General features: G+C 34.6%; 3 protein-coding genes and 2 long non-coding RNA genes across 7 annotated transcripts; 1 reads left to right on the forward strand and 4 right to left on the reverse strand.

The window, feature by feature from the left end:
• Nucleotides 1-1,962: 1,962 nt before the first annotated feature.
• LOC100264959 (ubiquitin-conjugating enzyme E2 13) lies at nt 1,963-9,434 on the reverse strand. 3 transcript variants are annotated; one of them, XR_786520.3, is made up of 7 exons: nt 8,890-9,434; nt 8,697-8,799; nt 7,759-7,856; nt 7,564-7,664; nt 3,606-3,683; nt 2,321-2,488; nt 1,963-2,162 (listed from the first exon to the last, which is right to left on the reverse strand). XR_786520.3 is itself a non-coding variant. In XM_002263467.4 (6 exons), the coding sequence occupies exons 1-6, from the start codon at nt 8,936-8,938 to the stop codon at nt 2,411-2,413; spliced, it is 507 nt and encodes a 168-aa protein (XP_002263503.1). In that variant the 5' UTR covers nt 8,939-9,434; the 3' UTR covers nt 1,963-2,410. The 3 variants fall into 3 exon arrangements, 1 of the variants encoding a protein (XP_002263503.1); XR_786521.3 differs by having other exon boundaries at nt 2,295-2,488; XM_002263467.4 differs by having other exon boundaries at nt 1,963-2,488.
• Nucleotides 9,435-9,743: 309 nt separating this feature from the next.
• Nucleotides 9,744-13,100, forward strand: LOC100259551 (heat shock cognate 70 kDa protein 1-like). Its single transcript, XM_002263563.4, has 2 exons — nt 9,744-10,390; nt 11,179-13,100. The coding sequence occupies exons 1-2, from the start codon at nt 10,177-10,179 to the stop codon at nt 12,912-12,914; spliced, it is 1,950 nt and encodes a 649-aa protein (XP_002263599.1). The 5' UTR covers nt 9,744-10,176; the 3' UTR covers nt 12,915-13,100.
• Nucleotides 13,101-14,187: 1,087 nt separating this feature from the next.
• LOC132254176 (uncharacterized) lies at nt 14,188-17,576 on the reverse strand. Its single transcript, XR_009466421.1, has 2 exons — nt 17,193-17,576; nt 14,188-14,534 (listed from the first exon to the last, which is right to left on the reverse strand). It is a non-coding gene; the product is annotated as an uncharacterized LOC132254176 (long non-coding RNA).
• On the reverse strand, nt 14,900-17,194 carry LOC100254432 (uncharacterized). The gene has a single exon (XM_059739108.1). The coding sequence runs from the start codon at nt 16,529-16,531 to the stop codon at nt 15,023-15,025; it is 1,509 nt and encodes a 502-aa protein (XP_059595091.1). The 5' UTR covers nt 16,532-17,194; the 3' UTR covers nt 14,900-15,022.
• Nucleotides 17,577-21,275: 3,699 nt separating the features above from the next.
• Nucleotides 21,276-22,744, reverse strand: LOC109123007 (uncharacterized). The gene is made up of 2 exons (XR_002030618.2): nt 21,902-22,744; nt 21,276-21,604 (listed from the first exon to the last, which is right to left on the reverse strand). It is a non-coding gene; the product is annotated as an uncharacterized LOC109123007 (long non-coding RNA).
• Nucleotides 22,745-26,380: the final 3,636 nt, after the last annotated feature.

Below are 26,380 nucleotides of genomic sequence, written 5' to 3' on the forward strand. Positions count from 1 at the left end.
AAGATTTGGATGAATGCTTGTTTTCGAATAAAACCGTTTTTTAAAACACTTCCCAATCAAAACCTAAGGCCTCGATTGGTAACTTCTTTTGAAAGCAATTTTTGTTCTCAATAACAAAAAAACAGGAAACCATGTTTGACAAACTAAAAATATGACGTTTTTAGAGAATATTTTTTAGTTATTTTCATTTAGGTTTTAGGTGCTATTTTAAAAAATAAGTATACTAATGGATAATGATTAAAAATAAAGCATTACTTACAAAAGTTATTTCTAAAACATGTTTAAAAAATATAAAAAATGGGTTAAAAACATTTCGAGTCTCTAACAGATTTTCGTTTTACAAAACATCAATGAACAATTTTCAGAAACCGCTCAAATTATTTTTCAAAACTGGTTTTGAAAACTTCTGAAATATTGACTAAGGAAGACTACTCATGAGAATATGCATTTCCAGCAAAGTTTCCACAACAACTACAAAACTACATTCGTAATTTCATTTCATGAGATGAAAGAACCCGTTTTGACAATATCCTTGCAAAACACTTCCAACATATAAAGTGTTTTTGAAGTAAAAATCAAGTGTTCAATAAAATCTAGAAAGCATTTTTAAAAAATTGAAAAACTACCTATAATGCATCTTGCAGAAATGTTTGGTAACAATTTTTTTGAACACTTTTTTTGTTCCCCATAAAAAGAAAGAGAAAAACAAAAATAATTTTTATTTTAAAAAAATAATTATTCCAAAAATATAGAATATGATTGAAAATAAAATATTAAATATAAAAATTACTTTTAAAACATATTTAAAAACTTATAAAATAGATTAAATATATTTTAGGTTTCCAATAAATGTTCATTTTACAAAACATTAAAAAACAATTTAAAAAATGATTGTTTCAAATCATCTTCGAAAGCACTTTCCAAACAAAGTCCATATGTTTTTAACCTATTTTCTATATTTTAAATATTTTTTTAAAAATAATTTGTATTTATAATGTTCTATTTTCAACCATTCTCCATCTTCATACAATATTTTAAAAACAATCATAAAATAAAAAAAGAAAAAAAGAAAAGGAGAAAAAAGAGAACAGGTAAAAATAATTAAAAAATAATTTTTAAAAAACATCCCATTTTCTATAATCAGATCATCAAACACATTTTCCTTAGCTTTTGTCCCGGAGAACCGCTGTAAATAACAATTTTTAAACAAGACCTTGGCCCCTGTGTTCCGATATCGTGGCTATCCACAAGCCGAGGCGGTCCTAACTAATTAATCTCACCCATCCCAACCGATCCCCACCCTAGCTACTACAACCCCTACTCATATTACATTCGCGGCCTACACCAACTATGGGGAAAAACAATCCAATAAACAAGGGTCTATGATCATGCGTGATAATAATCAGCAACCAGAAACGGCATTCTGAAAGTTCTCTCCTAGATGGAACCAGATGATCAGTCCATAATCCAACTACGAACCATGTTTTTCATCACAGGTTTCAACAAGAGAAACCAGCGTTCCAATCAACTCATGCAATCACACACCCTGTGCTGCCACAAGACTAATTCATCCTTATCAACAATTGCCCAATTATAGACAGTAGCCACATCTTTCACTATTGCAGAAATTTGTGTCGGTAAGAGTCTCAGGGCAATATGATGAAACCATAAAAGGGTCATTGCAGATCATTTCCCGTGCCAATGGACCCCTGGTTGGACTCATCAGCCTATATTTGAGGAAAAGCATAAGTGAATGGGGGCAGTTTCCATGACCGATCTATGCATCTTTGTAGACTAATAATCTGGTTTTCATTTTTTCATTTTTGTTCTGCAATGCAATGGTTGTCATCACTCCTCAGTGATTAAGCAACAGAGGTGATTTGGATGTCAACAGAGGATGGCGAAACAAAAAAAAAAAAAAAAAAAGACAAATCAGATGCTTAGAACGATGAAGAGTCCATAGAAAGAAAAAACAAAGGCGTATTCATTGATACCAAACATGCAGTGTAAATATGTAAATCAGCTCGGCATAGCATTTCTTAAATAGAAAAGCGGGTGAAATCCCAAACTTGACCCAAGCAACAAAAAAGAGAAATCACAAGTTTCAGAAACCAGATTGTGAACCCAAGAAGTCAGCCAGTTTGCCCAAATGCTAATGAAACCTGTTTCAATACAGCCAGCACAAGTTATGACTAATAGATAACTCTGCTGATAAAAAAAAGGATATAATAGTTGCTACAACTTGATGTATCCATTGACAAGCAAAAGAGGAGGGTGAGAGATGGGTATATAACCTCAAACTCTGAACATTGTGCATCACCTGATGACTAGGCAGACCTCCCTTGCTACAACTATGAAAATTCCCACGAACAAGGAGGTTACCGGCACTAGCAGAGACAGTAGTGATGAATCATAACATCTCTTGTGACTTCCTCACACAACGGCTGACTTTCTTCTTGAATTCGTCTCTCTTCTCTCTCCATTCTTTCTGCAATTGTACAAATAGAAGCACGCCATTATCATTTAGAATATTAGTCAAGGTTCTGTGTTATAATCCAAAGAGATGCTCTACAGAGCCACACAAAGATTCTGAGTATATAATTTAAATTGCCTTCAGTTTAAGATGGCCTGCTATGCTCATTTTTGTTGCCAGTTTACATATTTGAGTATTAAAACCATGGCCATTTTTATCACTTGAAATTCATCTCATGGCAGAAACCATCAGAGATCAGAGTTTAAATGGTATATATCCCTGTCGAGACTGAATAAACCTCCCCTTGGTCCTGACTTGCAACTTTAAATTCACATTCAAATATTGGCATTTGGCAACGTGAAAGATATGAAGAATGACATTTGACAAATTGCTACAGTTGTCATATTCCACCGACTAATAAGCAAGGGGTAATCCAAACTGACCACAGATACACACACAGTAATTTCAAAAGTATAGCTCTTTGCAGCAGAAAAATGTGCATGGCAAGTTATTGACAAATTACAACTACTGTCTATTCTACATACAAATAAATGCACACAGAAAACTAAAGATTAATACAAAAAATAGAGCCAATTGCAATGATTTTCCATTATATAAACTAACAGATGGGAGACATGTAAACTAATGAAAGAGAAATAAATTTAAAAGAAAATACATTTTTTCACAGGAAAAAATTTAGGACATTTACTTCAGAAAATGCAAACAATATTGTCACTAATTGGTCTCTGTTTATCAAAACTAACCATTAATTACACATTGCTTGCTTGGTTGGTTATACCATGGAGAGATTTAAAGAAAAATTTTTCTACCCAAATAGAAGTTTCCATAAATTTGAGTAATCTCCCTGCACACCATGTTAATTACCACATGAAATTTACCGATATATTGGAAAAATAAAATGTATTCTTCTGAGTTGTCTAAACATTGTCTAGCTCAGCTAAGGAGATTCAATCACTCAACTAAGAATCCAGGCAAAAATATATACTGTATTCCAATTTGTAGTTGTGTGTGTACATGTGGAGAGCAAAATTAATGTTAGATTAATGTTAATAAGAAGAATGGAATCCCCAAACTAATACTAGATGAGGTAACGAGTCAGAATTTAACTTACAGCAGCTTCAATATTTGCAGGAGATTCATCATTTGGACTTGAAAGCATTGATATGATACTCAAAACTATGCTTTCAACCTGCATGTGAAACCATCCCAGTAATAAAAGTCAAAAAGCAAATACCAAAAGGGAATCAAAAGTGATGTCAGTATGCCAAATAATATACAGTATCTTTTTCTGATATGCCAACTATCTATATTTTATTGGAAGATATTTTATTCTTTCTCTTATATGGTGTTAATCTCATACTCTGAACCTTTAATCACCACAGAACTATGACCTCCATGCTAACTACTACCTCCATCTTGGTATGACATGAACATACATACTATTAGAAACAATAATTGACTGAGCAGCATGCATCAAAACTATAACTCCTACCTCCAAGGTCTCTTTCTTTCTCTCTACCTTTTACATTTTTTATATTTTATTTTTTGTCTTCTAAACAAAGACATTTTATTCTCTTAGATGGTGTTAATTTCACATTCTCAACTTTTACTCACTCTTACCACCAAAATTATTAACCCCACGCCCCAACCCCAAACCAGAAACCAACCTGCCCCCTGCTCCCCTCCCCTTCTTCCTGCGTTCTCTTCTTTTGGCTTTTGATTTTTATTATGTTTTTTAAGGAAGACATTTTCTTCTATTAAATGGAGTTAATCTCCCATTCTCAACTTTAATTCACCACCAAAATTATGACCTCTGTGCTAATTCCTGCTTCCCATCTTGGTGTGAAATGAACATACTATTAGAAACAATGATTGACTTGGCAGCTTCCCCTAATGCTAAATATGTGTTGCATGCAAGTTGGACAAGTTGACATTCCTATGCCTTTTGTAGTTTAATTTTGTCAAATTTGATTAAAAAGGAAAAAGAATTCTTTTTCAGAAAAGGGATAAAGGTTACCTAGAGGGAACCTTCTTTCAATAAAACTAAATGGAGTAAACTTCTTTGATTTCAGGAACACTTAATTATCAAACTTAATGGGTGTTTGATAAACCAACTTAAAAACTTAAAATAACTTAATAACTTAATTTAAGTCATTAAATAAATTAAGTATGCTTGGTAAAATAATTTAATGATATGACTTAAAGTAAAAACCAACTTTAAGTAATAAGTAAAATTAACTTATTCTTAAGTCCATATTTTCATTTTATTTTTTTACCCTTTTACCTTAGTTACATCCACAATCTCTTTTGCTACTCCATGACCTTTATTGTTACTTAACCTCCCTTGCTCTAGTAATAATTTATGAGGATAAATATGTCAATTTGATGATTTAGAATAAATTTTAAGTTAATTTTATCAAACAACCTCAACACTTAAAGTAACAATTAAGTACCAAATTTTAATTCAACAACTTAAGTATATTTTAATTAAAAGTCAACTTTAGTCATTAAGTAATAAGTATTAAGATTTACCAAACACCCCCTTAGAGAGTGTTCGGTAAACTGACTTAATGACTTCATATGATTGGATAACTCAATTTAAGTTATTAAGTAAATTAAGTATATTTGGTAAAATAACTTAATGTCATACCTTAAACTTAAAAATAACTTTAAACATTAAGAGGATTAAGCATGTTTTGTGTCATCAAGTAGCTTTGTTTGACCTTTTGACACCTTTGTATACAATATGCACACTTTTGCATGCCTTTTTGTTAAGCGCTATAAATATACTCTATCTTTGTCTATAACAATGAATAAATAAATATTAAGTAAAATAATTTACTTATTCTAAATCGTAAATCCTTTTTGCCCTATTTGCATACATCTAGTGAAAGTCTCTTTCACATCTATGATTCCACTTTTTATAGTGAATATTTTATAATTATTTTGTGTGTATAATACTTTTAATATGAATGTTTAACAAACAAATTTATTACTTAATATTAATGAAGGTAAATATTAATTAAAATTAATGAAAGTAAATATTAGTTAAAATTAATGAGGGTAAATATGTCAATTTGATAATTTAGAAAAAAAAAAAAAAGAGTAAATTTTACCAAATAACCTAAATATTTAAAATACAAATTAATTAATGAATTTTAAGTCAAAAGCTTATGAATAATTTAACTCAAAGTCGACTTAACTCATTAAGTAATAAGTATTAAATTTTACCAAATTCCACCTTATGCTAATAAATTTTAAAATAATGTCACTCCTAAAAGATAGCAAACTAACCAACCAAAACTAATCAACCGACCACTCTTAAAACATATGATCTAGATAATTTGAAAATTATCATCGACAGTATCCATAACAATTCTCCACTCTAAAATTTGTCTACTTTAAAATTAAAAAAAAAACTTGATGGCAATAGGCAAATCTTCCAAAACCACTCCTTTTTGCACCACATCAACATTCTTTCACACTGCAATAAAGTATCTTACCTCTTCTCTCCCTTGATTCATCTAGTCAACTTATTACTATTTGGTATAGGGCTTTGATTTTTCATGTAGAGGCTCTCTATTAGGTAAGATAGTTATCTCCTCCATGTTTGTTGTGTTTGATTGAGGAACTGATATGGCCATACTTCTCTTCAATATCTTGTCCTACTCGGACGCTTGAGATCTTCTTTTTGTCTCAACCCAAAAAATGCATGGGTCTTTCATGTCTAGCCCTAATACCAAGTTGTTATGTGCAACTTAGATAAGTTGATCATCTTATGCCCTTTGTGAGCCAATTCTGTCAAATTTACCAAAATAGGAAATTATAGAAAAAAAATAATAACCGTTACTTTGAGGGAACCTTCCTCCAATAGAATTAAAAGGAATAAGCTTCTATGATCATTCATTTTATTAAAATTTAAGTTAAGAATAACTTATTTCTAAATGAATTAATAGATATAACTTATTTTTAAGTTTGTGATAATACATCCTAAATGATAACAACTGACCAACCAACACTAATCATTTTATCACTCCTAAAATGTACCAATTAAATAATTTGAAAAACTGAAACGGTCTTACATTATTAATAACAATATAGCATACTCTATACCACCGCATGATGATACCTCATCTTTAATACTTTTTTTGGGAGAAACATGAGCAACATTTTGAAAACCCAATATTTTCAACTGTTGGACATTCACCAACAAAGTGGGCTAAACGGAAGGATTTTGAGAAACCAACCTTTTCGGCTGTTGGAAATTCACCAACACAGTTAGCCAAACCTTATCCATCCAAACCTTTTCGGCTGTTGGAAGTTCAGCTACAATTGAAAAGCACTTTCCTTTTGCAGCTTTCTCAAAAACAATATGATTAACTAAAAAAATACACAAAAATAACTCTTAAATTTTCACTCCAAGACTGCTTTAAAAATAAAGTCTAATCAACCCAAGGAAATTAAAGACATGCAATGATATTCCCAAGTACTTGTGGTATTATGTGACACTAACTTAAATAAGGGATCATGCAAATGAACTAAAATTGGGAGAGACTTTTACAATTGAAACAAAAGATAAACCTTTGCAAGTAACTTCGCTACCTCATGAGTATGTTGTTATTGAATGACAATAATCTCACAACTTATCACAAAATCTCCCTAATTCTTTACTTTGATGTGTTTGGGTAATTCTAGGAAGATTTATCACATTTTTTTCATGTAAAGACACCTCATCCAAATAGCAACTCATCATGGCTGTTGAAGCTTTCATAACATCAAGACAAACATATTAGAATTAGAATGTATTGTTCTCTCACCCATCATGAATGGCTTATCATGTTATAACATGGTAACCAAATAAATGGTTATCTCATAAAATAGGGCAACCGTCATTGTGACAGAAGCAATAAGTTATCCCCTGCAGTCAATGCTATAGCAATGGAGTGCAAGAAAGAGGAAGAGTAAATTAAGAAGCATGTACAACAGATTGATCGACCCCAAGGCAGTGAATATAAATGCTCACAGAGGAGCAAGAAATAGTCATTGAAGGAAGTTCAGATTGTATGTACCGTGTGGACAGGTGTCCAACGCTCACTTGCAAGCTCATAGCCATTTGGGTCCTCACCAGGAGGATGTAAAATTGATATGCAAACTCGTCCATCAGGATAAACTGCAGTTTAAGAAGTAGGTACAATTAGCATCAGAGAGTGCTCCAATGAGAAATTCATATATATATATGTATATGAGAGGCATAAGAAGTTAACCATTAGGATGCCACATATCCGAGGTAAACCTCACTGATGGAGGACTGTTGGGATAATTGGGTGGAAAACTCATAATAGCATTGAAAAAGCCCCCATCGCTGCAAGTAGACAATTTGTCAGTACAAAAGAGAGCAACAATGGCACATTTGGCATTAATAGGAGCATCAATTTTGTGAAAACAGCAATCTCATGTAAAATGTAAATCACCCCAGTATCTACAAATCAGATACAGCTTCTTATCCAACACTGCTGAAGAATTTAACAGATAAATCATGGAATTGAGGAAAACATAGATTCAGAAATCATCCCTGCATTAAGCAAATGAAAGGAAAAGGCAGTGACTGTGACAGAAAATGAACAAAATAAACACACCAAAGACACATGCACGCACTCGGCTTTGACAAAACAATAGTCTCGTAATTGTGGATGCCCACTGCCTCCTTACCACCTTGGCAGCAAGAAATGATCACAGCCCATCATATAATGATTTTCATCTAGAATATCAAGTTGAAATGAGCCCGGTTAGTGTGCAATTATTTCAAAGATTTGAGCAAAATCAAATGATTAAAATCATCCAAATCTAGATTATTGAAGGTCACATGGGACTATTGTTATTCATCTCTTCTTAGAGCAGACATGGAAAGATTAGAGGGGTACTGGTCAGGCCAGACAGCAATATCACTTGAGAGGAACCAACCTACGACCCAACAAAAAGAAACGCACAAGCACACATATGAATCATGATAAAAGCTACAAAACCCCAAGCCAACAACAAACACAGACCCAGTAAATCAAAACCAAAGAGAAGGAACAGCAATCGGGACCAACGCAATCTCAAAGACAGAAAAGAGTAAATGAATCCCAACGCAGAATCATCATGCATACAAGATGTTAGAAAAAGATCCAAACTTTAAAACCAAATCGGAAAGCAGACTCACTAAAGGGTATCAGGAGGTCCAATAATGGAGACGCTCCATTCAAACACATTGCTCTCATCAACCAGCCCTGCCGAGAAGCCGTCCACCGGTCTTTTGCAAAGATCTGAATCACATAAACAACCAAACATCAGACAAACCAAACCCGACAAAAAAACGAAAAAGAAAGAAGTAAGAAAATCAATTAAGATCAAACCTCTGAGCTGCTTTTGAAGGAGAAGGCATGCTTGGGTGGTTGAGGCCATAGCAGAGGAGAGAGAGCACTCGCCTCAGATAGGAGGCCGAGAGACGAGGTTAGGGTGCAGAATGCTTAGCGAGCGCAGAGAGACAGAGAAAGGGTGGAGGGTGAGGTGGGTCGCGCCTTTTGTAGCCGACTGCGGTTCGCATCTGGACTCCAGGTGGCAGCATCGAGACCCGCGCGTTTGGATACTGTATCCACTCCCACAAGATTGACCCGATCCGAAACATCATACACAGACGAAAAAAACTAAAAAGAAAGAAAAAATCATAATTGGGTGGAGAGGTGGATTCGGGGCGGGTAGACTCGGTGAGAGCAGCGAGGGCCCAGTGGGCACATGCGATGATGGTGGTCAGGAGCGACTTTATCGTCAATCGCCATGTATGAATATGAGGGAGGGCGATGGGCCCACTAACATGGATGCCATTGACTGTCTTCTTCGATTGGATGAGGCGCTGGTCACACCCGCATCCACATTGGGTAGGGGTCGGCCCTTTAAGTCGGCTGCAATCCTCAACTTTTCAACGCACACCTTCAAATATTTTCCCATCTTTACTACTAATTTTCAAATATTTGAAAAATCATAAGCTACATTTTGAAAATATAGAATAGGAAGGTATACCAAACGTTACAAAATGAGCTTTCACTGCATTAAAATTGGGAAAATAATTGTAGATGTGGTCAAAGATAATGCTAATTCTAGTAAAATCTTTAGATGATATGATTCTAAGAAGTAATTGGGAAGAAATTTATTATTAGAATCTTCTGCAACGACTATAAAGTTTGTATCGACGACAGAATCCTTGTAGGGTGTATCATGTGTGAAGAAACGAATAAAAACTCCGCCTGCTTTTAGAATATTCTCGGCGTTGGTTTTTCAGATGGCTGATGGACGGTCTAGATTAATCGATCACTGTAAAGAAAGTATAGGAAGCATACACAGTATTTTTTCTACAACCGTATGGAAATTTCTCGAAACGACGAGAAGCGGGAAAAGAACCGCAAAAGCAAGGTCTTGTGTGAAAATATAGAAACAATTCTGCGCCGTCCATTTTCCAAAATCGGACGGCTGCGAATCTTTGAATTCGAACATTCTCGAACGCCACAACCAATGATATATACTCTCTCTCTCTTTTCCTTCATCCATGAACAATTTTCTAAACCCTAGCGCTGCAGAGTCTGTGTTTTTGAGATCTTAGAATTTCTATTTGGCGTTTATTCTGACACCATTGTATAAAGGCAGTAATGGCTGGAAAAGGTGAGGGTCCGGCGATCGGAATCGATCTCGGCACGACCTACTCGTGCGTGGGAGTGTGGCAACATGATCGTGTTGAGATCATTGCGAACGATCAAGGAAACAGGACGACGCCGTCTTATGTTGCGTTCACTGATACCGAGAGGTTGGTCGGTGATGCAGCTAAGAACCAGGTCGCCATGAACCCCATTAACACCGTCTTTGGTAAGATCCTACTTCTCTCATTCGGAATTATGGTTTTCACTTTTGAATCTGTAATGCAGCTCTAAATTTGTTTCTGATTGTGATCATGTTTTTATAGTTTAGATCCACGATTATGTTTTTGGAATTGGATTTTTTTTTTTTTAATTTGAGTTCTTATTTAAGTCGGTTTCATTGAAATGCGTATTTTGCTTGATAATCGTGTTGCTGTGGATGTCTACATGTGATTTGTTAGGTTTCAATTGAATTTCAGATGGATCTGTTTGTTTTAATGAAAAATAGTTTGTTGGGAAAAGTTTCCTTTTCTTTCCTTCCACTACCATTTCTAGACGAGCGATTTGGGTTTAAAAAAATATGATGCATTTTGCTTAAAAAATTCGAACGTGGTTGATTAGAGTGGACATAAATTGAATTTTGACCTCTGGTTCGGAGGTAAACTTCGGGCCAAAATCTGTATAAATCCTCTCTGTTTCTGGTGAAAATACCCTATATGAAAAGGTTCCACGAGCTTCCTGATGGGCCTTAATGATTTTTGCATGAGTTATTAGTAAACCCTTTGTAATATGCTTGGAGAGTGAAATATGTTATTGCTGTTGAAATTTATTTGCTAATGTTTTTGAGAGAACTCACCGGAGACTATTCATTTGTTATATAATTTTTTGTTATACGACCCATCAGCGTGAACAACTCTTGATTGAATTGGAATTGTTAGTGAGTTTACATGTTTGGATCTTAGCATGCTGTATTTATTAATTGGGCTTTGTTTTTATTCTTGTATTGCTCTTATGCAGACGCAAAGAGGTTGATTGGTAGAAGATTCAGTGATGCGACTGTCCAGAGTGACATCAAGTTGTGGCCATTCAAGGTTGTTGCTGGACCGGGTGACAAGCCCATGATTGTAGTTAACTACAAGGGCGAGGAGAAGCAGTTTGCTGCAGAGGAAATTTCTTCCATGGTTCTAATGAAGATGCGTGAGATTGCTGAGGCCTACTTGGGTTCTGCTGTGAAAAATGCTGTGGTCACTGTCCCTGCCTATTTCAATGATTCTCAGCGTCAAGCTACCAAGGATGCTGGTGTCATTGCTGGTCTCAATGTGATGCGTATCATCAATGAGCCCACTGCTGCTGCCATTGCCTATGGTCTTGACAAGAAGGCCACCAGTGTTGGTGAGAAGAATGTCTTGATCTTTGATCTTGGCGGGGGTACTTTTGATGTCTCTCTTCTCACCATTGAGGAGGGTATCTTTGAAGTGAAAGCTACAGCAGGAGACACCCACCTTGGAGGTGAAGATTTTGATAACAGAATGGTCAACCACTTTGTTCAGGAGTTCAAGAGGAAGCACAAGAAGGACATTAGTGGCAACCCCAGGGCTCTCAGGAGATTGAGAACTGCATGCGAGAGAGCTAAGAGGACCCTCTCATCCACTGCCCAGACCACCATTGAAATTGATTCTTTGTATGAAGGCGTTGATTTCTACACCACCATTACCCGTGCCAGATTCGAGGAGCTTAACATGGACCTCTTCAGGAAATGTATGGAGCCCGTTGAGAAGTGTCTAAGGGATGCAAAAATGGACAAGAGCAGTGTTCATGACGTTGTCCTAGTCGGTGGGTCTACCAGAATTCCCAAAGTCCAGCAGCTTTTACAGGACTTCTTCAATGGGAAGGAACTTTGCAAGAGCATCAACCCTGATGAGGCTGTTGCCTATGGTGCTGCCGTCCAAGCTGCCATTTTAAGTGGTGAGGGCAATGATAAGGTTCAGGACCTTCTGCTGCTGGATGTTACCCCTCTCTCCCTTGGGTTGGAAACTGCTGGCGGTGTCATGACTGTGCTGATTCCCAGGAACACTACCATTCCCACAAAGAAAGAGCAAGTCTTCTCCACTTTCTCTGACAACCAGCCTGGTGTATTGATCCAAGTGTATGAAGGAGAGAGAACGAGGACCAGAGACAACAACTTGCTTGGTAAGTTTGAGCTCTCTGGCATTCCTCCAGCTCCCAGGGGTGTTCCTCAGATCACAGTCTGCTTTGATATTGATGCCAATGGTATCCTGAATGTATCTGCTGAGGACAAAACCACTGGTCAGAAGAACAAGATCACTATTACCAATGACAAGGGAAGACTGTCGAAGGAGGAGATTGAGAAGATGGTACAAGAGGCTGAGAAGTATAAGTCAGAGGATGAAGAGCACAAGAAGAAGGTGGATGCTAAAAATGCTTTGGAAAATTATGCTTACAACATGAGGAACACAGTGAAGGATGAGAAGATTGGAGCCAAGCTCCCCCCAGCTGATAAGAAGAAGATTGAGGATGCCATTGAGCAAGCCATCCAGTGGCTGGATAACAACCAGCTGGCGGAGGCGGATGAATTTGAGGACAAGATGAAGGAGCTGGAAAGCATCTGCAACCCCATCATAGCAAAGATGTACCAGGGTGCTGGAGGACCTGACATGGGCGGGGGAATGGATGAAGATGGTCCCTCAGCTGGCGGAAGTGGTGCTGGTCCCAAGATTGAGGAAGTGGATTAAACTTTTGGATTGTGGCCCCCTTTTTTTTCTCTTTTGATTTATTTTTAAATTTCAAGCTTATATTGTCATTTTTGGCTATGAAGTTATTACAAATTTCTTTAATAGCCAGACCAAAGTGTGTCATGTTCTCAGTAGTGTCCTCTCCAACACATTGTAATGTAATATGGATTTGCAGCTCTTTTTTAAGCCTTCTTCTGACCCTATCTCTTGAATGAAGCGGGAATATGGATTTTAAGAAGATTACAGGGAAGGACATTCCATGAAATAAGCCCCTTGGATGCAATGCATCGTTTTATGACAATGCAATTAGGCTTTATTAGCAGGAAATCATGATGCAGTCCCCCAATTAGCTAGGAAAACACGTAGATACCAGGTGTGCATGTTTAGTCATAATTTTTCTGTTGCTAAGAAAGATACGCTGTAGTCCATTTGCTAAGCAAGCAAGCCCCAGCTCGTTGCCAGAAAGCTGTACTCAGCGGCTTTGGTCAGATCTTTGAATTGTTAACTGGTAGAGACTGGAGAAAGTGCTCACTTGGGCTTCCAAATGCAAAACCAGTAAGGCCATGGAGGCTGAATAACCAATAATGTTCACCAGTTTTGGGGGTTTTATGCAAACGCTGATATAATGAACAAGTAGGAAAATTGACCATTTTTCATCCTCTTGAGCGGTTGCCTTCCTGGGATCTTACCTCAACCTCACCCACTGTCTTTGACGAAAATTACATCTCTTGTTCCCTCAGACATTCATCTCTCAAACCCTTCTGCCCTTGAAATTTACGTTGATTTTCTTCGTAGCAGTTGAATTGAACTGCACAAATCTAATCTGTAAGGGCAGGGATATCCTACAGGCATTTTCAGAGCCAACAAAAAGCATCTAAGAATAGGGAACATACTTGAAGATTTCCAAGTTTGCCAGTGTATTACTAATACCAATCTTTTTCGCTAGACCTACAACAAAACCAGAAGGGCCCCATAATTTTCCGTCTCCGCAAGTGATGATAGATACTCTTAGCTTCTCTCATCTCTCCGTGTGCACTGCAGTGGTTAGTTAGGCGTCAAACATTTTAAAAATAATAATAATAAAAGGTGAGATCAGTTCCACACAAAAGAAAGGGAAAACCAGTCAACCAGACGCCATCCTTGACACATTATCATAAAAGTTGCCGACCTAGAATGGGGGCCTCTCAAGTCTCAAGTCTCACCGCACCCACTTGCACTCCACAAAAGACAAACCTTGACTCAGCCTCCAGTTCCACGCTAGAAAAATAGGAAATGAAAAAGCGAAATGCTTATATAGCTCTTTTCAGTCTAAATATCATCCAACAGTCCCTTCAGATAACGTTTCAAAGCGGCTAATGCCGTTGGCTCAAATAGGTTGTGGGCACGCCTGCTGAGAGACATATCATGGTTCAGGAATAAAATAAGATAACGCATACATATGTCGGATGGTGCTTTGTCTCAACATGTCAAATCACTTTTCACCCAACTTTTTCTCTTCAGGATCATGTGATGGAGCTGCTCACTACTTGTTCCCTCCTGCAACCACAACATTTTGATCACCTATGGATCCACTCTTGGCAGCTTTCCCTCTCATAGCATAGGAGAACCAACACTGTACGGCTTAAAAATGAATAACCTGTTCTCAGTTAAGAATTAAGATATTCCCATTGAGAATTGAAGAAGCTGGTAGCTTCTATACACGCATGAAACCCAAGGCCAGATACTGGGAAATAGGAACAATTTCGATATACAGTATCAACAAATATAAGAGAAAAACAGTTGCACATACTCCCATAAAACATGAGACCCCACATCCATAAGAGGCTCAATTCAAAATATAAACTACAGCCCTGAACTCAAAACAGCTAAACATAAGCCAGTAGAATAAATAATAAGTTCAAAAAAAAAAAAAAATTCATTACAGGAAAAACCTAAGTGTATGCATGGGAGCAAAAACCATAGCAATTGCTGAGCAAAAATTACAGTAAGATAAAAATGTGAGACACACATTTCATTTCATAGATTACATAGTACGATACAAGGTTAGTAAACAAAAGCACCAACCTTGGCACCACCACCCGTACAATTTCCTAATTAATGCCCCTTCCTCAAGTCAGCATCAGCTCATTGGCAGCAAGGTGAGGACGAAGGCAAACACGAACCTCATGTTCTTCTGGCCCCACACGGAGTTTTGGCACCAAAATCTCAAGCGTTGTTCCAGGCCCATCATAATATGCTTCAATGTTAGCATCTTCGGGAATTCGGGTTGAGAGTGGGATTTCTCTGATGAACTCCCCTGGAGGGCAATGCTCGGATGATGGATCTGTAAGCTTGAAAGTTCTGTCATGTCTCTTGATAAATGGCCTGCGAGATGTGCTCACACAAGACACTTTTATGATACCATGGGTGAGAGTATTCCTCCAAGATACTTTCACCCTCTGAAGATCCACAAAGGGCAAGCTGATAATGATCAAATAACCCTCTACATCCTCATAAATTGTTTTTGCAGCTGTGACAGGCCCATAAACATTCCTCATAACCCCACTAAAATCATTCAACCAGGGTGGCTCATTCGGGTGAATCTCCATATCTTGAACTCGATCAGAAGGAGGATTAACAGCCAAATAACAATCATCATCGTTCCCGTGCGGGAAGAAGTCCTTCCTCCTCTTGCTGCTAACAGGTGATAAGTCCATTCCATCACCATTGCTGTGGTTGGATGGCTGTGTTGACAAATTCAGCCCAGACCCATTCAACAATTTCTTTGAATGGGAATTCGAGTTACTCTTCACCGGAGGAGGTGGCCTTTCAAGCTCAAAGTCTGTGTTGGGAAGGTTCCTCCATGAACTGAAATCACTAGCCTCAGGTGGGATTGAAAAGTTCATATCCCTGCCTGTGAGTTCCATCCACCTTTTCCTCTCTTCTTCATCAACACCAATGAGATTTGGAGATGGAACAACTTCGATCCCATGAACACACTGAGGATTAGATAATCCCCTATAATGCTTGCGTTGCATCCTATGAGACCGAACAAACCCCTTATCAACACTAAAAGGAAACAACCGCTCTCCTTGGCGAGAATGCCCATTCATGTAACTCCTCAGCTGCATCTTACCCAATGCATTCTCAGGCCTTTCCTTGAAAACCCACATGTACATGTTCTCCATATCATGCTGAACCATAAAAACTTCAAGCTTGAGATCGGATTTATCAAACCCAGACACTCCATTGCTGTCCCTAATAATCTTTGCCTTGGACTTCTCATTCAAAGCAGGCTTAAAGTAGAAACTGAAGAAAAACCAAGCACCCCATATGCAATCTACCCGTTTGGCACATTTCCTACCGGCCTTAGGGATAGTAAGGAAGCTCTCAGTCTCATAAATTTGAGGCGCAAGCCCCACTTCTAAAATGTCACACTGGTCAGAATTCCACGGCGGTGGGGGCGGGCTGCGCTCTGCCGACAGAGGTAAATTAATATCGGGTGGGCGAGTAAGTATGATTTGTCGATTCATCTCTAAATCCAGGTCTTCGTGCGATGAAGCACTTGAATCCATGGATAAGAGTGTGGATGGATGATGATTCTCCATTGAAAGGGCAGTGAGAAGTGAATCTCCCATTTCACCTCATCTCCTTTGTGATTGGGGTTACTATTTCTGGGGGGTTTGGAATTTTCATCCAAAAGAATTCAACAAAACAACCTATATAACCAACTTCTTCAAATCAATCCCCACAATAACCCCACTCCATCAAAACCCTAGCTTTCTATATCAAATTTGAATATGCCCCCACACCCACATTAAGATCAAATAAACAAGTCAAGATTCAAGACCCACAAAATCACCAGACCAATATAACCTAAAACTTTGATGAGAGATATTTGTAAGTCAAATCATTAAATATCTTTGATTTTTACCTATATATAGAGAAAATTAAAATCAACAAAAATCCAACCCTATCTTAATTAGAAAAAGGAAAAAAAATAAATTTGTGGATAAAACCCTAAACAAAAAAATAAAAATAAAATAAGGGGAAAAAAATCTCTTCAATCTCTACCTACGGAGAGAGAGAAAGAGACGTAAGAAAACGCTAAAGGAAGACTATATCCAACCCCAGGCCCTGGAATCCTCCAAACACAGGTGGAAAACACAGAATCAGAACCATCAAATCCATCAAAATTACAAATTTCTCGAGAAAACAAAAAGGAAAAAAAAAAAACCAATCCTCAAAACCCCGACCCTAGAAGAAGAACCAAATCAAAGGGATCTTCAAAGGGAGTACCTTTTGGGAGAAGCTAGTTGGAATCCCCAAGAGGAGGGATGTGCAGAGGGCGTAATAATCCTCATCTTCACCATCGCCTTTTTTCCTCTCTGTGTGGTTTCCGTCAAACCAAACAAACAGAGCAGTGGAGTTGGGTGTTTTGTGTGTGGGAGAAAAACAGAGAGGTAGGGGAGTGCCGTTTAAAACCAGACCACCATAGAAGAGCCCTGCACCAGATAAAAACGTCCCTCCCACCACCAAAGTGGGGTTGCCGTCACTTAACGGTAACGGTGCAGTCAATGAAAGTGCCGCCACTGTATTGTCCTATCCTCTCCCCACTTCTTAATTCTAATAATCTGATCACACCTTTATCAGCTGATCTATCACTCTCCCTATTACTCCTTCTCCTCCAATCATATCACTCCCTTTTTAGTTTTTATTACCAAATATCCATAATTTTTTATTTTATTGGGTATTATTTTTCTTAATTATTCAACGTTCAACAAGTCTCTCTTTCAATAAATATGAATATTCAATATAGAGAAAGAAAAAATAAATTCAAATGGATTTGGTAGTATTCTCAATCACTCACAAAAGATTGATTTGGAGAAATATTGGGTTGGTGGGGCATGTTTTTCTAAGGATAGTTTTAAAAATAAGTTTCACTTTTCTTTTGCTTTTAAAAATCAATAAAAAAAAAAAAACAAATCTTACTTAATTTTAAACATTTTTGTTTATTTTGTTTTATTTTTAAAATTTATTTTCAGATAATAAAAATCAAATAATATTAAACCATATTTTAAATAATTTTTTATTTTTTAAATAAAAATTATTTTTAAATCATACTATGAAACAAGTTCATAAAGTATCAAAAACAAAATATTTTAAAAAAAATTATTGAAAATAAAATATTATAAGTAAAAGTTTTTTTTAATTTATATAAATATGAAAAATAATTAAAAATAAAATATTATAGATGAAAAATATTTAAAAATATAGAAAATTATTTTAAAACATTCTAATTTTCAAATAGACTTTTATTATAAAAAAAATATCATAAGTTTTGAAAACCATTCATCTTTTTATTATTTACTATTTGAAACAACTTGAATAACTTGTTATTACTTTGAAACAACGTGAATAACTTGTGGGAGAGGTTAGGCACATCTTTATTCAATGTGTCACTTTCTTCACTAACAAAATCCAGAGTGTCAAATGCTAAAAAAGTCTGCCAAAAAAATAAGGAAAAAAAAACTAGAGGGTAGTTATTGATGGTGCAATGAATCTCGAAAAGATAACAAGATATTTTATTATTTTAATTTTATATTTTTGTATTTTATTATTATTAATTTTATTTTTCATTTTTGTTTAAACAGAATTAATTATTGCGTGCATGAACTGTTGTATGTCTTTGGTGCACAAACCTCCTGAATGGTCGAATGATGGAGGAGTTTACCCTGCTCAACATCTCATTTTACTCAAAACCAATCAGTTGTTTGGTACAGAGGACCCTTGGCCCTGTACTAAATCCAGTCTCAAAAAACAAATCAGATATTGGAGATCAAGAATGATTGCAAGAGACCTTGATTTATTATTAAATATTAAATTTAATGATATGATATTATAAGGTAATATATTTGATAAGATATTATTATATTTTGTTTATATTTAATTTTTAAAATAAATAAAAAATAAATTAAAATATTTAATATGCTTCAATATTTAAAATAAAAATTATATTGAATTCTAATATTTTTTATATATATTAATATTATTTGGCAATATTTTTTTAAAAAAATTAATCATAATTTAATTTTATAATAAAAAATTTATTTTGAAGAATAAGTAACATAAATAAATAAATAAATTTATGATATACAGTGTTTCATCTTATTTAGAAATGATATATTTTATAAAAAAAAAAAGATAAAAATAAAAATAAAAATCCAATAATATATCTCGTATCCTATCTTAGGAATCACAATTCATCATTAGGACATGTTATTTTCTTTTTTATCGTATTTCATACCATATCTGATAAATCATAAATTATGAGTTTATTTAATGTTATATTTATGAAATTGGGAGTACTTGCATAAAGTATATCGATTTGGTCGAAACATTTGTATAAGTGGACTGTTTGGGGAAATCTTATTCTTTCTTTTCGAATAAAATATCATTTATTGTTCTTTTTCCTCCACACCAATTTTAAAATAATTAAAAATCGTGGGAAAGAGCTCCCTCACAACTCCAAAAGAGGAAAAAAAAAAAGGAAAAGTGCTACCCCCAGTTGACGTCCCATGGGTGGTGGGTGGTGGGTGTGGAAACTATTACTCCTATCATCAAAGGGGCCTTACCAACACTGAACACACCCTAAAAATCCCTAATATAATGAAAAGTGGGCTTACTTTTTATAGTGTGGTGATGGGTAATCGATTCTTGAACCTGTGTTTTGGATACATGTAAGCAAAGATCTCGATTTTCCCCTACTAAAATATTGCTGCATCTAGATCAAGGCCAGCATGCCAAGGAATAAGGTTGCTTCAATTATCAGCATATTAAATGAGATAATTCTTACTTTTTGCTAGTACACTTAACCTTACTGCTTACTCATAATGGGGTCTTATTTTATTGACCTAATTCAGTCATGGCTTCCTTGGTTTTGCTGATGTAATCATGGCTTCATAGTTGATCATGATCGGAATAGATAATACTCACGTGATGTATAAGATGAATTCTCTATATTTAAAAGTCATACAACATTAAAAAAAAAAAAACAATTTTTTAATAAATATAAGATTTATATATATAATGGAAATATGGTATTCTATGATACGAAATCAAATAGATAAGCACTCCTTATAAGATCAGAATAAATTATGATATTATTTATAACAATCCACTGTCTTTCATGTAAACATTATCTATTCTCAACCAATGAATTCTCATGGTTTAGATCCACTTGACCAAGATGAATACATTACATATATACTAAAAGTTTATTAAGAATTAATTAGACAGAAGGGTAAAAAACCGAACAAGGGTAAGGCTCAATGCAGGATCTATCTTTTAGTAAAGTGCATGATAGGCTTTGCTTTAACTTTATAAAAAAGAAACAAGTTTAGCTACAAATCCCCATCTCTCAGCAATCAGCAAGGTAAAAGTGCAGTCTTACTAGGATAAACACTTACCCGACACTTGCTACATTATGTATGAGTAGAAAACTTGAAGGCAAAAGTTGGGCTATTGAAATTTTCTTTAATGGTTAGAAACACTCATTTGTATCTCAAATCAGATCATTTTTGGCTTTCCCTTAATGGGCTACGTCACTCAGGAATCACCTCCAGGCGTTTCTGTGACTGAAGATTATTAGTTTCTTCAAAGACATTTTCCAAGTAGTTTCTTTCTTAGGTGGACATTGGTGGGAGGCGGGCGGTGGGAAGGGGACCGCGTTAAGTAGTCCTTTTTATCATTATTGAGAATTGAATATTGGCTTGGCCTTGGATTCATGTGTCTCCTCAGTCCGCACATATATGTGTATACATATATATATACCTATGATGGATTGGGTAATATATTTTTTAATTGTTGAGTCCAGTGGGACAATACCTGATACCTCCCTGGTTTGCGTCCAAAAATCCAACAGAAGCTACCTCCCTTGCTAACTTACATGGACGGGAAGCTTCCTTGCTGCTCCCTCATCGGTCAAGACTGGTGGAGGTTGCCTCTGGTTTTTGTACGATCAGAGAAATACAGGATCAGGATAAGCATAGAGGAGAAAATAGAAATAGAATTTTTTTTTTTTTAAGACAGATTCATTTATCTTGAAAACAAAAGTAGAAATGAAAAAGCGCTTATACTTTTTTTTATAGGAGTTTGAATGAGATTCATAATTAAAAAGTCAATAAAAGCAGGGAAGAGGGGAGAATTTTCTGGGTTTCAACTCAATAATTCAACCAACCCACATACAGCCTTGATTGAGATCGCTGCCATTTGCGAATACAGCCTTGATTGAGATCGCTGCCATTTGCGATCCTACTCGTATCACAGAGTAAATAAAAAAAAGATTAAAAGAAAGGGGGAGGGGGGAAAAAGGAGGAAAAGTGAAAGCAACATCTCATGTTGAAAGCTAAGTCCGAGTAGGAATCAAATCTCACATAACAAAGATTTTTGGAAGCATAGTCGAGATTAATTAGTGCGGGCTTCTGTGCTTAACAAGTCAATATTTGGAGATAAAAATGGGAAATTTATACACATGACCATTGCGGTACTCGACAACGTAAGAAGGCATATGATCTGATCAAAAGTGGTGTTGGTCTGGGTGCAGAATGCCGCCGGTTCTTTTTCTGCCACGTTGCCATAGAAAGTTGAAAACTAGTGGTGGCTGCTATTGTTTTCTGGATCTGCCGGGATTGTCGGATGGTGTTGTTTGCCTTTAAGGAAAAAAGAAAAACAGTATTATTAAGTGAAAGTAAATAAAACATGTGTATACCGTATACGCAAGTGATATGATATTGATGAGGCGAATATGCGGGAAAAAGAGGAATTAAGTAAAGGGGTGGTGACTGGTGAGGTGAGTGCGGGCGTCGGGTCCGAGCCACCTGGATGTGGGTGACACTATGATTATTGAAGATTCATAATTCATCCTGGTCGCACCGCATGCTCCCTCCAATTAAAAATGAAATGAGATTCGACACCGGGGAAGAAAGTGGTCAGTGGTCGCCACTCACCACACCCAACATTAACAATAAAGCTACTACTCCTACGGCCCTAGCCTCGTCTTGGGTGGAAGCTCGTGGCTCATGCTTTTCAATTTTCACTCACTTTCGTCGGTGCTTGTCACATCACCCCTGCCCTCCAATTTCAGATTCCTTGCTTCATACCCTACATACATAAATCGTTCCCTTATTTCTTATTTTGTGGAATTGGATCAAATCAACCCACTTAGAGCGGAAATCCAACTCCAATTTTGCATTTTTTTCAATTCCGCACCGGCTCTACATACATTTAATAATGTGGGTATGATTGGCCACTTAACTCCATCGTGCCTACTCTATTGAGTGGAGAAGATGGATTGTAATTCCTAAGCACGAAAACAAGTGGAACAAGTAACAGGTGGAGACTTTGTCGTGGGTAATAGGCAACGTGGCCGACCACCGACAGGGTCTAAAGTTTAGTAGTCCATTATTTAAGGAAATCAGGGCCTTTGGATCCTCTAACAGAACAGAAGGGAAGATCAGCTGTTGCAGCCGATACTGTTAATTGCCGATGCAGAGTTTGTTTGTGTGCATATGTCACTGCTCTGAATAAATAAATCTGTAGCTTGACCTCCGATTTAGCAGGATTTTGTGCCCCCGTGCTAAACCTGGCCAATATATTACAAGGATTGAATATTTTCGTGGGGGCGTTCACTTTATGACTACGTATGCACTTGTATTTGTTCTTGGCATCCTTTGGAAGATCGTGGAGCCAAGGAAGAACATTTTTTTTTATACAATGTTTGAATAATTAATTTTCCCAAAAAGCCAAATTTATAGGATTTGATGTCATGCTTTTCAACAAAAAGTAATATTAAACATCCTTTAATAATATTAAAATAAAAAATTAATCATAACCAATATAAAATCTTTAATTTTAATCTATAGTATTATGTGTAATAAATTTATCATGTATGGGATGAGTTATTGCCATTTGTCAATTTATTTAGAGGGGTTAAAACTCATCTTCCTTTACTTAGTGATGTGCCATAGTTATTTCTTAGGCTAAAATCATTTAATGATTAAAAACCTAATTAACCGGTGTGTGGATCTCCAATTTTTCATTATGCGTTTCCATGGTAAACTCGCTTTTTATTTGATGAAAAATGTGATTTTTTTTTATTATAAAATACTTGGAGTTCGTCACTTACTTTTATTTTATTTTTAAAGGTAAAACAAAATAATAAAAAAAAAAATCTAAATGTGATTCCTTATTTGGAAAAAAAAACATGTTTACAAAAATCGAGTTTGATTTCAAGGGTCAGATTAGCTATTGGGAAGATATGATAAAATATTGTAATACCCCTATAAGTCCCTAAAAATAGGTCTTTACTAAATAAAGCGAGGCAAATGTGACGATTAACAAATAAATCAATTAATACCAATAAATAATCATACACGCAAGTCAATTATACATGGAAAATAAATAAACAAAGTACAAGCGAGAGCGTACCTTAGCAGCGAATAATAACGTGCAAGCAATGCTCTCCTTAAGTAGGAGTTTGTTTGACTTCAAGCTAACTTCCTCTACTCAACTCAACCTCTTTGAATCTTCTTCTTTGAAACGCGCCTCACTCAGCTCACCACCTTCTTTTCTCTCACTGTTCTCTTTGTTTTACTCTTCGTCTCTCCCTCTACCTTGTTCCTCACCACCCCGTCACTCTCTCGAATCACTCTCTTATATCATCCAATTCACCCCTTTGTTCTTGCTTCCCGTCCAAGCCTCCACCAACTCTACTCCTCCCCGTTCAAAGACGTCTCCATCCTAACCACCACCATGCCAAGGTGGCAACGTCCTTTGCTACGCGTCCCATGCAACTTGCTCACTTGTAGAGGTCGTCCCCCAGTCCCCCAAATGAAAATATCTAGCTTACCCCCATAGTCATCAAGCGGTGGCAAAAAAGTCAAGATAATGCCCCATAAAATGCAATAAATAATAGTAAGTAGAAAACAAATGTCCTTGGTAAAAAAAAAAGAGTCTACTCAGTGTTTGGTGTTTTTTTTTTTTACTAAATAGAAGTAGTTAAAATATTTGACCTTTTTTATTAACTTAAAAGTAATTTGTTAATATCAATTAATATAATTAAAATAAATTGATTATCAATAAGTTCTATTTAATTATATTGATTAGTATCAAAAAGTTATTTTTAACTAAATTAATAAAGTAAAATATATTAACTTTTTTTATATTTAACAAAAAAAAAACAAACAAACACCGTTATTATTTAGTGACTTAAGTGAAATTGTTTTTAAATTATTGCTTAAAACTTATTACTTATTTTTTTTTTAAGTGTTAATATTGTTTAGTAACATTAACTTAAAATTTATTTTAAATCATTAAATTATTATATTTACCCTTTTTAAATTTTAACTAATATAATGTCATTGATTTTAACTCAAATTTTTATATTAATTTTAAATAATAAATTTATTCATAAAATATCTACATTTAAAGTATTTTAGCTATATAGGACAAATTTAAAATATTTCTTATAAAAAATGAATAATATATATGGGGTCATGATTGTTAAATATATTTCATTATACGTAGATAAATAAAATAAAAAAATAGAATTAAGAATAAATGAATTATTTTGACTTAATACTTATAGTCATTTTTAATTTTAAGTTATCATATTAAATTATTTTACTAAACATACTTAATTTACTTAATAAGTTCAGTTTTATTAAGTCACTTTAATTATTGAGTTGATTTACTAAACACCCTAAGGATCAAAACCCAATGATATAAATGATAATCTCTAAACCCAATTTTTTTCCTAAACTTTTTGTGGGGGCATGACACTTGGGCTTAGGTCCTGGGCTTGGGCTAACAGGCTGAGCGGCCCAACTCATCCAACCAGTATGTACCGATCCCAAGTTTGGATTTCGATAATCCATGAAACTCGAATTCATATTAATCATTTATTTATTAACGTTGTTTTTAAATTTTGAATTTAAAAAGTAGGCGTTATAGGAAGGCTTCGAAATAATATTTTCCAGCTGAAAAATCATTTCTCACCCACTTAGGTAGTATGAATTATTACCTTAGAATATATCATTTTCACCTTTTAAGGAATCTATTTGTATCTTAAGAATAAGATTAGTCCCCATTTTTAGTATATCAATCATTTCTAAATACATTTTTTTTTAATTATTAAAATATTTCAACCAACAAAAGTATGAATTATCACTTCCAAAATTTGATCATCAAATCATGAAAATATTTTTCTCTTCCGGGAAGAAAATTATAAATGCATTTCCATAATTCTACATACTCATTTTATTTTTATTTGTGTTTAATAGTCTTTGAAAAAAATGTATTTCCACACACATGTAAAAATAATTATAAAATACAAACTCTCTAAAAATAATTCAAATTTTATACATTAACTTATCAAATATTAAAAGATAATACGTGAATTATTAAAGATAATACTTTTGACAAAAAATATATGAAATGCTAATTGTTTTTACATAATGGTTTGAAATTTGCATTTTATAAACTTGAGTTTCTATTTTATGATTTTTTTTCCTATAAATTTAAAGAAACTAAAACCCCATTTTAATGTCAATTCATCGAATATAACCGATATAGGATTTTCGTTGTTTATTATTGGTAAATTTGAAAAGTAGTGAATGATATCATTTGATATATTTGTTTAAGTTTTGGTTAAATATATTTAATTTTTATTAAATATATGTATTCAACTCAAAATAAGAGAAGTATTTGATAAAATTTCAAACTATTAAGAAAACTTAGAAGAGATAAGTAAAATTAACCAATTTGATAAAATAAATAAGTTTTATACATTAATTATTTTACACGAGAAATAATGACAAAAAAACCCTAATATTTTACAATAAAAAATAAAAAATAAAAGGACATGTAAAAAAAAAAAAAGTTGACAATAAAAATTTCAATAAATTTGACAATTTTCTTAAGAATATTATTTTTATAAGAATTATCAAAATTTCAAATTTGGAAAACCTTAGGGAAGATAAGTAAAATTAATCATTTGACAAAATAAATAAGTTTTAGAACTTAATTATAAAAATACCAAAAATATTGACAAAAAACCCTAAGATTTTACAAAAAAGAAGAAGAAGAAGTAAAAATATAAAAAATATAGAAAAAAAACTTCACCTTTTATAAATTAGTTTTATCTCCACTTATTTAAAAATATTTTAAATTATATACACATTTTCACAACTCAAAATAATCATTTATTGAAATGATCCTTTTAAGGACACCCATTGACAATTTCTTTTTACTATGAGAACTAATTTAAGATTAATAAAATATAACAATTAAATATTAACTTTTATTTAATTAAGACAATAATGGAAAATATAGATATAGATGGAAATATAGTGGGAGAAAGTGTATATATTTTTTAATTTTAAAGTTTTTTTTGTTTTTTATTGTAATTAATATTTATGTATTTTATT

Source organism: Vitis vinifera, chromosome 8 (assembly GCF_030704535.1).
Source record: "Vitis vinifera cultivar Pinot Noir 40024 chromosome 8, ASM3070453v1".
In the NCBI taxonomy this organism is placed as follows: Eukaryota; Viridiplantae; Streptophyta; class Magnoliopsida; order Vitales; family Vitaceae; genus Vitis; species Vitis vinifera.

What these genes read in the sequence shown, in the direction of transcription:
- LOC100264959 (XM_002263467.4), bottom strand. Translation starts at nt 8,938, where the DNA reads ATGGCCTCAACCACCCAAGCATGCCTTCTCCTTCAAAAGCAGCTCAGA. An exon ending in GGACCTCCTGATACCCTTTA is followed by an intron (nt 7,857 to 8,696) that starts GTGAGTCTGCTT and finishes GTCTACTTGCAG; the next exon opens with CGATGGGGGCTTTTTCAATG. An exon ending in CTGCAAATATTGAAGCTGCT is followed by an intron (nt 2,489 to 3,605) that starts GTAAGTTAAATT and finishes GTACAATTGCAG; the next exon opens with AAAGAATGGAGAGAGAAGAG.
- LOC100259551 (XM_002263563.4), top strand. Translation starts at nt 10,177, where the DNA reads ATGGCTGGAAAAGGTGAGGGTCCGGCGATCGGAATCGATCTCGGCACG. An exon ending in CCCCATTAACACCGTCTTTG is followed by an intron (nt 10,391 to 11,178) that starts GTAAGATCCTAC and finishes GCTCTTATGCAG; the next exon opens with ACGCAAAGAGGTTGATTGGT.
- LOC100254432 (XM_059739108.1), bottom strand. Translation starts at nt 16,531, where the DNA reads ATGGGAGATTCACTTCTCACTGCCCTTTCAATGGAGAATCATCATCCA.